Source organism: Gymnodraco acuticeps, unplaced genomic scaffold, assembly GCF_902827175.1.
Source record: "Gymnodraco acuticeps unplaced genomic scaffold, fGymAcu1.1, whole genome shotgun sequence".
Classification (NCBI taxonomy): domain Eukaryota; kingdom Metazoa; phylum Chordata; class Actinopteri; order Perciformes; family Bathydraconidae; genus Gymnodraco; species Gymnodraco acuticeps.
The window spans coordinates 425,924-438,851 of NW_022992090.1; the positions used below are offsets into that span (position 1 = coordinate 425,924).

Genomic DNA, 12,928 nt, shown 5'->3' on the forward strand with positions numbered 1-12,928 from the left:
TGCTTCCGAGTAGTTGAATAAACTTGTATTGCTGATAAGAATCAGAACACATACAAAATAGGAAGCGGGGTAATGTAAGACATATTTTACTAGTACATGTATACTGGATAGTTACGGCCCGTCCACACTACAGCTTCGACAGCTTCAAAAACGGTTTCCAACGCGTCTGCCCATTCACTTTGAATGGGGTGACGTCACTTTTCTCGCCGAACTGCATTGTGGGAAGCAGAGCGGAGCTTTCCTGGCGTTTCAGGCTGCAAAAGTTGAGCAATGTTCAACTTTTGAAGCTTCTGAAGCTTTCGGTGGAAGCTGTAGTGTGGACGGGCCGTTAGTTAACAAATACAAAAATAAGAAGCTGTTACAATAGCAACAAATGTGTTTAGTGTTGCTGTATTACTTTTTTTAAATGTTATAAAGATCCTATTATCTCTTTTCCAGTGAGATATTGTGCAAACATCCCATACTGGATAGCAGAGTGTGATATTAAGATGTAATATAATCAGCTCCAGCTTTTTCAAAGCCTTTTTTCCCCCCACTTCCTCTTGGGTTAGAGAGTGAGAGTTGTTCTCTCTTTGTGACTGTGGATGGCTGAGCTCTTAGATCAAAACTACTGAGTTGGTGCATAGTGTTATCTCTACATCTCTCCCCTTTAGGCATGAACTCTTCCCTGCCTCTCTGCCCCCTCTCCATCTTGCTGTATCTTTGTACTACTGTCATTCCCCTCTTCCATCCACTCTTTCATCACCATTTTCTCTTGATAGTGGTTTCCATGGTGATACCATTTTCTGCCACATACAGTGTCGAGGGCATTGTTCACATGTTCAGATGTGTTTGTCCCATCAAAATATTATAACTGAGACTTGAGAGCATTGTGAATCCTTTTCATTACCATACATATAAACAGATTAAGTATGGCCATCTGTTTTATAGATAATAAGGTAATTATGTACAAAGATTTATAGCTAATCTCCACCACAGTGGAAATGTTGACACTTTTAACTGCTCTGGATTTCCTATTAGGCAAAATCTAAACGTCCACTTGTGCAATTTAGACATGACAGACTGCATATGGGGGGAAATAGTAAAGAAAGGGGGGATGAGCAGAGAGCAAGACGGAGGGGTGAGGAAGAGAGTGATGACATCTAACAAGTAATGCTAATGTGATCTGATTCTGAATACAGTCAAGCCAGTCAAATTGCACCCCCTACTGCTTGAAAATACATACTACATGCTTATAATCTGTGTGTTCCCAGGTGCTCGACTGGATAGAGAACCACGGTGAGGCCTTCCTCAGTAAACACACTGGTGTTGGGAAGTCTTTACACAGAGCCAGGGCTCTGCAGAAGAGACATGAAGACTTTGAGGAAGTTGCACAGGTGAGTTTCAAGGTTCAAGTGTTAACACAAAAACAAATCATCTTGTGATGTGCTTTTTCTCTCAGCATCAATTGACATTTTTTATGAGAAATCATGCATGTGTGAAGCATTTCAATGTTTAGTCTTAATATCAAATATTAAGTAAAATATTATTTTGGAAGACAAATATGCTTAATCATCTTTTTAAGCTCAAAAGCAGTTTTTGTAGTAACAATCAAGTGTATTTTGGACTCTCATCAATTCTTAATGTTTATGTTTCAGAACACCTACACCAATGCTGACAAGTTGCTGGAGGCAGCAGAACAGCTGGCCCAGACCGGAGAGTGTGACCCAGAGGAAATTTACCAGGCTGCCCATCAGCTAGAAGATCGCATTCAGGACTTTGTGCGACGTGTTGAGCAACGTAAAGTCCTGCTGGACATGTCTGTTGCCTTCCATACTCACGTCAAAGAGGTGTGTATTACCTCTCCTCTCCTCAACCCTAATAAGGCCTATCAACCACATTGATTCGACTCATCTATTTTGTCTAAAGCTAAAGCTTGTACTACTAATACTTTATGAGAAAACTAGCCTGTTGAAGTAGATGGTTATCGTTTTATTGATCAGCAATATTTGAAAAAACATGTCATGTCTTCATCAACCATAAAACTGACCTATTAGTAATTTTTCTGCTGTTGCTGTTTTGAGAATTGTTTTTATAATGGCTTTACAATCAGAATTGCATTTGTAGATGGCTGTGAAATAAATACACTATTACCTAGAAACTATTAACACTTACAATCCTTCTAGCAAGTAGCCATTATCATCTATGTTAGGACTTTAACACAGACAGTGTTAGTCCCCATGACTGAATTAGTTGATTACATTTCTGCAATCATATTTAAATTGGTCACACACAAGCAAAAATAATTGTACTCATACACTGTATTTTGCAAACTTTAATATGCTTTATACATCTGCACCAACAATCGGTACTCCTAGTTCTCCCAGTGCAAACATCTGTGCATTTCTATTTTTTAGTAGTGCACTTTTATTTACACAAATTAAGGCAATCTGCTTCAATATGCTTTCTACATTACTGTGATAATGACAATCATGCCTCTGTTATATGCCTCATTCATTTAAAATTAAATAAAGAACATGCAAACTGTACAGGACAGGGCAGCGATCTGTACGTGTCTGTGTTGCTCATCTCTACAACACTAATTGCTCACAGTCTTTCACTGTCCAAATGAACCTCTCCGCACTGACATTACACTGTACTCAACATGTGTTGCCTCTACATCCTGTTTACTCAGACTCATAGAGACAGTCAGAGCCGTGGTGTTAGAAATGGAGCTAGTCTTTAGCGTCCATATGGACTAATCTCTTTCATCCCATCTGTCAGTTCACACGTGTGTGTGTGTGTGTGTGTGTGTGTGTGTGTGTGTGTGTGTCAATGTTTCCAGCTCTCCTGGCCATCACCTCTTGCAGTTCTGTAGAAACCTTTGGATGCAGTCCAGCATGATACAATCAAACAAACAGTTCACTGTGGAGACAGACACTTGCAAAAGAGCAAATTCAACTGTACTCAGATGAAGTCGATTCTTGTAGTCATTTCAGATATTGTTTATAACTCAACCTTAGTGACAAATAGGAACAGGTGGCTTACTATTATGCCTTGTAAAAAAGATCTTTACTGATAATAATAATAATAAAACAAATTATTTAAAAAAAGCAGCCACTCAAGCTACTTTGTTACACAGTGGATGACGTCACATGTTTTTGAGTAAGCAAAGTGGGTGTTAGACAAACCTTGGGTGCCAGGGTCTCTCCTCCAATCTGAATTGTGTGCCAGGGCGTTAGAAGGCTGAGCCAATTCACCAGATGGCTAATCTGTTACCAAGATGACCATTCACAAAACACCAGCATTTTACAACCTGGTTAGACATATTTTTTCTATCCAATTGGAAGCACAAGTATCAATTTCTACATACGCATTTGCCCCACCCTCCTGAGCATGTGATTTTGTTCATACTGGGGCTGTTTAGTTTGCTTCCTGCTCTTTTCCTCTTCTCCATGAGGTCTACACAGCATGATGCTTAATGTTTACTGGATTTATTTTGCTGTCAATCACTCTTAGCTGTGGACGTGGTTGGAGGAGCTTCAGAAGGAACTGCTGGATGATGTGTATGCAGAGTCGGTGGAAGCAGTGCAGGACCTGATCAAACGTTTCGGCCAGCAGCAGCAGACCACCCTGCAGGCTACAGTCAATGTCATCAAGGAGGGGGAGGACCTGATACAACAGCTCAGGTGACAACTACTTATACATGCTCTTGTTTGCATATTACAATATATTATTCATTCACATTATTAAAGTATATTGATCCCTACAATCACACTCTTTTGAGTTCTATCTATACAAGTTTAGTAGCATTACTACAACACAAAGAACTCCTGTACCACTGAAAATAACTGAACTAAATACGAAAACTAAGATATAGAGGCCCAATTATGCCTATGCCCAAGGCCTGGCCTGACATTTTTCCTGTGATCTTAAGCAATCATGAGGAAAGCAACAAAAATAAAGCTAAGAAGAAGGATTTTCTCTAACGGACCAAGTAAACAACCGAGCAAAGGAGAGGGGAAGTATTTAGAAAATGAAAAAAAGGGTTTATTTTACTTCCTCATGGATGCCACCAAAAGAACTGGGAGCTTCATCTCTGACCACAAAAGTGCTGTTCCTCTAAATCCCCTACATTTAACCTTTCCACAGAGACTCAGCCATCTCGAGCAACAAGACTCCCCACAACAGCTCCATGGCCCACATCGAGAGTGTGCTGCAGCAGCTGGACGAGGCCCAGGGCCAGATGGAGGAGCTTTTCCAAGAAAGGAAGATCAAACTGGAGCTCTTCCTCCAGCTCCGCATCTTTGAGAGGGACGCCATTGATGTGAGTAGCAGGAGACGGAGGCTTGGTGCATCAAGCATATTTATTTCAGCTATATCCTACATGTTCAGGCAAAAAAGAGATTGAGTAAATTAAGTCGAGCAGTGGAAGATTGTGCTGCAAGGGGTTAAAAGAGTAAGAAATGGTTGATATTTAATCAAGCATTTAGGCATGTTACATCTGAGGAGATAATTACAAGATTGGAGGTGATAATAAGATAGTCGATGTGATAAGTCGAGAAATACACACATAAATGGACCATATTTTCATTTGTGTCGAATAGGCTTTGTAGTGTTTTTCTTAAATGCTGAAAAAGATCAGGTACATATGGCACACGATTAAACCAAAATGACTGTGGCTCTGAGCTGATGGACCGTTACACAGTCACATTGAGATTCAAACCTTGGTTGAATTACAGTGAAACTATCACGAGTGCTACATTTAAAAGTATTATGTTCCAATTGACGCATCTCATCTTGTGGCTCATTACAATTTAGTTGTCCCCAGCCCAACCTGAAACTAGCTGCATTGTGTCCGCTAAAAAAAAAAAAAAGGCCGGTGGTGGCGAAGTCGATAGGGACTTGGCTTGGCAACTGGAAGGTCAGCAGTTCAAGTCCCGGCAAGACCAAGTGCTACCGAGGTGTCCCTGAGCAAGGCACCGTTCCCCTACACTGCTCCCCGGGCGCCGTTCAAAATGGCAGCACACTGCTCCTAACACTAGGATGGGTCAAATGCAGAGAAACAATTTCCCCACGAGGGATTAATAAAAGTCCATCTTAATTCTTTAACAGCCCACAGAGAGAGACTTAATGCTTTTTCTCCGCTTGTGCTTTGATATCTACTTTTTTTAAATATATTTTTTTATGTTTGTCTTGATGTTTAGGATGGCTGTCAAATCATACAGTATGTTCTGAACCATGCTCTGTTGACATATAAATGACACTGGGGGAATAAGGCTTGGAGAAAAAGTAAAACGTTTTTTATTCAGGAGTGTTTTTGCAAGTATTGCTCTAGGGATGCTAGTGTCGGTGTGTCAGGACATTTTCGTCAAATATCTCAATATCTGCTGTATGGTACAACATTTTATAAGAACATGGAACCAGGGATGAATCCTAAATTGAGTTTCACCACCAACACTTTTTGAGTGACATGTCTCACACCAATTGGATGGATAGGCCTGAAATGTGTTATGTCCCGCTCAGAATGAATTGCATTCACTTGGATGTACTCGGCCCTTTTTATTCCATTGCCATTATTGATTTGTTTAACACTTTAGTTTACAGCTGCAAAATGAATGATCTTCCCATTAGGGTAAGCTGTAGTTTTAGTTAGCTTGAGTGTAAGCATTCCGGTACACTAAACCTAGATGTGTTAATATTAAGCAGAAAAGCACTACTGTGGCTCTACTGCAAACTCATGAAGAACATCTTATGATACAGATTGAAATGGACAACATTTTAATGATCATATGATCATTTCATCATTATTTGGTTTCTTCTGGTCATAACTTTTGCTTTACCCTTCCTGTGAGCTGGAATTGCTAGATGCTAAAGGAGTAAACTAACTGCACATTGTGCATGGTGTGGAAGTATATGGTGTTTTATCAAATGTCTGCTCATATATATGAATTATCCTCCACTATGTGCAGATATAAGTTAGGTGGCTGGTTTCCGATCTGTTGTGTCTTGTGTTTTCTTAAGTCCAAAAGCACAGAAAAGTCTTACATTAGCCTTACATGTCGAGTCAGGGAATGGTGGTAAATCTTCTAAATCTCTTGGGTTGAAAACTGAAGTACGCCCACAGATACACACAAAGGATTAGTATGACACAGTGCTTGAGCATGAAGATGGGTGGAGGAGTCATTTGTCTCCCTCCCTACACACACATGCACCGTGACACTCCCTCCTGGTGCATATGGGGGTGTGTGTTTGAGGTGAGGGCATGGGTTGAGGTGAGACCTACACTTGTCTAACAATGTTGTTCTCTCTAACAGTAAACTGTATCAGTGCAAAAGGATATGGTCAAATAGGAGATTTTCTGTACGTTAGTTAGATTCAACAGCTGACGGAGATGATCTATTTATACACAGAGGGCATTTTACTCAACTGTAAGAGGAGACGAAAACAGAGTGAAAATAACTGCTTGGTAAGTTTCTAATTTGACGCAAATCTTGTGAAATTATTACAAAATATATTTTAGAGTGTTTTATAATGTTATTTCTTAAATAAGATAACTCTTGTGCTAGCCAAGAAAGTTGTGTTTCTATATAGAGGAGGCATTTTATCAGGGGAATTTTTTTTTTAATCCAAATTCTTGGAGTCATCAGTAAAGCACACTTTCCTACCTGAACAGAGTAGGGGTCTCTATTGCAAAATAGGTTTGCCTTTTTGTTTAAGATTAGGAAAGTAGAAACACTTACAATCACATCTTATTCCTTAAGGCTTTTTTCGGATACATTAGTTTGTGTATGAGATAAGCTCACAGGATCCAAAATAATAATTGTTCTTCGTGAAACAGCAACCTATTGACAGCTGGAGTTTGAAGGTAAACCCTATGCTGATTGTACTTGACAATTAGAGAGAAGCACAGTTTATTATACTCAAAGGAACCAAGGGTAAGAGAGAAATGATAAGAAACAGTTATTTAGTTTAAAACTATGTATATGCTCTTATTTATTGCAGAACTTTCTGTTGCATTTCATTTGTCCTAACACTTAACTCTTAGTTGTCAGCTATTCTTTGTATTTGCATGTGACAACAACATAATAGATACACTTAGTCTGCAGTAAATTGTGAATGCTAGAACAAAGCGCAATACTTTGCAAAGTTTTACATTCAATATACAGTTCTGCTGCTGCACTATACATAAAATCTCTGAACAGTAGCACGGTTGGTGTTCTGTTCATTCTGGCTGGGTGAAGTACTTGAGAAATAGCAAATGTAAAAAAATAGCTTGACCTGAGACGATTATGCTATCCTTCTTGTTATGAATCTTTTTACTTAACGATTGCTTTTTTATCAGATCTCAGACAACACTCTTCTGTCTCTCTTTTCCTCTCTCGGACTATGTTTATCTGTATTTACCTATTTTTTTTTCTTACCGTACCACAATGAAACACACTGGACTTTTATCTTCTTAAGTGGCTAAACTAAATAGGACAGCTGCCAAACATCTAATTTAAATTAATGCACACAGATCACATTTTACCAAAGGTTATGAGCTTCTGCACAACATGTTAACATTACTTAGCTTACATGTAACTCTCATGAACGTCAAGTAGTGGTAACTCCTCACATTTGAAATTGAAACCTTTTTACATTAGTTTATAAGGTTAAAAACAGCTGAATGTTGGACGGACACTGGATACAAACCATAAGAAATGTTGGCTTATATCACTGAAGTAACTGAGAGCATGAATGTTGAAATCTGATCAGTTGTGTCTTTCGTAAATCATGTTATGGCAAAGTACTGTAAATGTCAACCTAAAAGGATCAAATAGGACATTTAGATATCATCTCACCAGACCTGGTACACAAATAAAAGCCAGTGGTTCTGTCTATTCCAACACTTCTTGTGGACGTTACACAATATACCTTCCAGTAAAAGGGAGTTCTCCACAACCCACAGCTGGGACAGCATTTAGTTCATCAAACAACCAAAAGCATGTATTATATACATTTACAGGACAACTACAAAATATAGCTATGGACAATATACAAACTTAAATTGTATTTAAAATATATTTGTAGTAAAAGTCTTAAATAAATACCTGATTCTTTCTTAAGATGCAAATAAAGCCTCTGCCACATTATGGCAATTTTGTCATAGGTAACTCCAAATACCCCAGAGCAAAAGTTGGGTGCATTTCGAAATGCAGTGTAGACTAGACCTACTAAGTCAGTTAAAAAGGAAATAAAAAACATTGACAGACAGAGCTGGATGGTGCCAGGATCAAGGTGCCCCTGGTATCGTGATTCAGTCTGCGTGGGCAGTCAGAGACAAGCACTGACATCTCAGGACATCTGCTTTAGCAGCCATGCATCACCAGGGTAATATGTTATCTGTTATTATGGCACTCAGCCTAAGGTGTCAGGTAAAAGCGATTAAACTTACTGACTTGGTATTCAAAAATTATTTTAATCATACAATTGTATGGATGAATACATGGCTCATGCTGTGCTTTACAGCTCCTTTGAATCTTTCTGCTGGTGAATGTTTTTTAAGGTGTTTTTGTCATAGCAATGCAATATTTGCTGCATGAAACCTTCTTAGCTTATATATCAAGTAAGGACCTTTTTCATACATTATTTAATATAATTATTGTCTCCCTTCATTTTTAATATTCATGTTTTTTGTCCTACTACTTTATATAATGTAACCTTCCTTACTGTGTCATTCTCTTCCCCCCTCTCAGATCATCTCAGACCTGGAATCATGGAACGAGGAACTATCCCAGCAGCTGAGTGAATTTGACACAGAGGACCTACCACTGGCCGAGCAGAGGCTACAGCATCATGCAGACAAAGCGCTAACTATGAACAACCTCACCTTTGACGTCAAGCACCAGGGTCAGGAGCTTCTGCAGTATGTCACAGAAGTACAGGCATCTGGTGAGTGCTGGACAAGATACAGTAAAGCACCGCAGACATGTGCAGGGTCCAGAACTCGCATCATGTTGAGATAAATCAGCCACACATTCAGGTGCACAGATACAATATGTTTGGCCAAACGATCAATGTCAGAAAGTGTAAGGGTGTAGAAGTGTAGATCTCACTGACGTTATGCAAAGATCCTCTTCAGCAGTAAGACATCTACACTGCTACAGCTATAGCTAAATTGCTACTGTAATTGCAGTAGACCTTCTTCTGTAGCTTGCCTCAGGATAATAATAATTTATCAGAGCCAGTCGTGCAGCTCACACAATGCAGGACTTTAATGCGAGTACAGATTATGCCTGTGCTAAATTTGCTATGAAAGATTTGTGCTGAAATGGCTTTCACACATTGTTTAGTCAGCTTTCACAAGAGCAGCTTTCACAGTCTGCATGGCTTTATGTTGTAAAGAAAAAAGTAAGCTCTCTATGCCACCTATGAGTAATTCTCAGAATGTATAATCTATAGCAATCCAGCTATGCTATTCTATAAAGCAGGGGTGGGGAACCTTTTTCCTCTCAAGGGCCATTTCAATTTTTTCAACATCTTCCGAGGGCCGTACAAATTATTGACCTCTGCTTAAAAATCACAGCACATTCATTTGGCCTTTCTTTCATGCTGTGCAAAGAAAAAGCAACCTCTTAATCCAGATATCTTGCCATGACTCGCGCATGCATTCACGTGCACGGTTGTGGCATGACCACCAAACAGAAAGATATGGACACAAGATGTGTGCATATGTATTTAGTTTCCTATCCATGGACATGATTTAAGTGGGGGGACCTAACCTCCTCTAGAATATTGAAGTTGAAAGCATCAATCTGGTGCACTTTGAGAGCAACATTAAGAGATCTATGGACACATCTCTCAACACCCATATGAAACAGAACTGTAAGCACATTTACTTTTTCTTTATGGATATTTTACAAATCACTCTCCTTTTAAACTGTATTCTTGTTTATTCTTGTTTAACAACTTTTTTTTTACTGTCATATAGTATTTTATACCTGTTTACTTTATTATCTTGTTTTATGATAACTATAATGATCATATAAAGATGTGCCTTTACCTCACTGGTTGCAGAAAAAGCTTCTTATATTCGTTAGCATAGCTAGCTAACCAGATGCTAATAACAAAGTTATTGACTGTATGATCAGAATGACAGATGAACAGATCGTCACTGGGCTTACAACTAAGACACAGCCACGCAAAAACTGCAGCATGTGTAGCCTACGGACTTATGGGTACTGCAATTTTGTTTGAAGTCCCGGAACGGCGTTCTGGTGTTCTCCGTCAGCACTGCACCCCTGTCAGACGAGACATATACCACGGGATGACACGTTAGGTTCGTGTTGTGTTCAAGGACCATGACCGTTGCCAGGAAAAACAGATACTCGCTTGTTTAATTATTTTGCGGTCTAGATTTCTTTAATTTTTTTGCGTGTGTTTATAAATTACCTCGAGGGCCAAACCAAATGGTCTCGCGGGCCGTATACGGCCCGGGGGCCGGAGGTTCCCCACCCCTGCTATAAAGGAACTATCATGAAATAATTGTAATTCCACATAGAGTATGGATACATCTTATGACAGATATGTGTGCAAAACTGCTAGATTCCTGTTGATCTGATAATATAATGACTCCTCCTTTGAGAGGAAATCTACATTTTAAACAACTCAAGGTCAGAACAACTCTGAGAAGTATGAGTATAACAATCTGTGGGGTGATTTTATGGAATGGTTTGGAGCAGGAGTTAAAACAAAGCACAAGCATAATTCAGTTTAAAAGGATGTACAGAAACACTTTTTTGGAAAACTATGAGAATGAAGAGAGGTGATTGAAGATGAGAAATTATTGTATATATATGTATAAATGTAAATGTAAGTAGGAATAACTTGCATAATGATTTAAAGGACAATTATTGATCAAGTAAGGGGTGGGAATTAATAATCATTTGCTTCCTCCTACTTCCTTTCGGACACATATGATTTTTTATTATTATTATTAATATGAAGACTTTTTTTTTTTGTATCATGAATGTGGATAAATACTGTATTTTAACAATACGGTATTCTGTTTTTTCACATTTGTTATTTTGTATTTGTTATTTTTTTAATCTGTTCGAAATAAAGATTGAAATGAAATGAACTATTTAACGAAAGGACATAAAAGGACTTGATCTTGGTAACAAAAAAGTGTCTGTTGTTTGCAGGTGTGGAGCTGTTGTGCGACAGGGATGTGGACATGGCCACACGGGTCCAGGGCCTGCTGGAGTTTCTCCACGAGAAGCAGCAGGAGCTGGACTTGGCAGCAGAGCAGCACAGGAGACATCTGGAGCAGTGTGTCCAATTAAGGCATCTGCAGGCTGAAGTGAAACAGGTACGTACGTACTTGAGAGAAGGACAAGATAGTTTATCAAGGATAGACAATGACACAGCCTGTGATTGGAGGGCGCAAGTGTGATTTCAAAAGCACTCTTTTTACTTATGAGAGATAATCCCTGTATTAAACTCACAACATCTGGTTTTCAAACAGCTGAACCATATACTTAAAGCCTATTTTATGAATGATTAACAAATGTTGGAAGTGAAAATAGCTCACACATGAATGCCCACATGTAGTGTATTTCAGAACTAAACATACCTGGGGCTATCTATATTCTGAGGTCAAACTGACATGTTGAAAACCCTTCTGACAATTTATTGCTACAGCATACCATGAGGTTACAGCAGAGTAGGGTGCTAAAAGGCAACAGCATGTTCTGTCTGTACATGACCATGGTTGGATGACTCATCCCGTGTCAACAATCGTTCTCCCTCTTCTTTCTTTTTTTTCTGTCTCTCTGTATAGCTACCTGACCTTGGTGAATAGTCTGAGCGATATAGTTTGGTTGGATGTTCAGCCAAGGTTTAAAGAGAGAAGAGCAGGTGGAAATTGGAAAGGAGAGAAATATACTAGAGTATCTGACTTGACTGGGAGTGAAATAGATGGAATCTGTTATTGTATTAGTGAATAGCAACTACTGATTCTCTTTTAATTTCAGTAGCTGAATACAAACACGGCAGGAAAATGTGAGTTTGCGATGTACAGTAGCATACTGATGTTTCGATGGAAAGCAAAAACAAACCGAGAGCCAATTTATCATACCCAGGCATGTTCTCCTAGTAATTCTGCCAAAAAACAACAGGCTTTAGGTCTCAACCTTCACTACAGTATTGAATAGTTGAAGAGAAAGTGCAATTAAACATTTCACAAGATGCACTGCCGTTGTATTTAATGAACAGATCTGACAGAAAGATGAGTGTGGTGCCAGTATGATGCTGGTGTTATTTTTACTCACCTACCCACAGAGAGGCATTGTATGCAGCAATGGACTGGCACAGAAATATATCCATATCTGTTAAGCAAATGGGGATTTATAAATCAGAATTGTCTAAAGCGGTGGCTTCTGTTTTTTGAATTATATGATATTTGTATTTTAAATATTTAAACCACTTTGAGATCATTAACTAATTTCCAACTTGTCACATGAACTGTTCAGATTGCATTGTACAATACAGCTCAAATGCCTCTGCCTTACTCTCCCATGCAATCCATCTGGGAAATAACTCTGTTAGACTAAAGTTGGACACAACCATAATCTGGTAATTGTAGCCTCCTGACTTATTTATAAATGTCATGGCCTTTAAATCCTGACCAGAGATTACTAATGCACTGCAGTTGCTATAGTGTTTACTTTTCTTTGGTTTAACATTTCCCAAACCAAGATACTGTTACTTGTGAGAACTGCTTTTCGTTTGCATTTAAAACATTTCACTGTTTAAGAATAGAGATTGACGAAAGAGCAACCAGGATAAAAATATCTCCAAGTAGAGTAGAGTGGTGGAGTTGTAGTGGTATAATGAAATTGGAATATATGTTGTTAACTGGGTATGCCATACCAAACTCATGAGTCAGATACAGGTATGTACTCAT

General features: G+C 38.8%; 1 protein-coding gene across 1 annotated transcript in view; it reads left to right on the forward strand.

Moving 5' to 3' along the window:
* triob (trio Rho guanine nucleotide exchange factor b) overlaps window positions 1-12,928 on the forward strand; it is a 126,811-nt gene that overhangs the window by 78,781 nt on the left and 35,102 nt on the right. Inside the window, 6 exon segments of the mRNA XM_034202653.1 lie at window positions 1,254-1,376; window positions 1,638-1,829; window positions 3,499-3,668; window positions 4,132-4,306; window positions 8,718-8,913; window positions 11,166-11,332. Of these exon segments, the coding sequence (XP_034058544.1) occupies window positions 1,254-1,376; window positions 1,638-1,829; window positions 3,499-3,668; window positions 4,132-4,306; window positions 8,718-8,913; window positions 11,166-11,332 (1,023 nt within the window).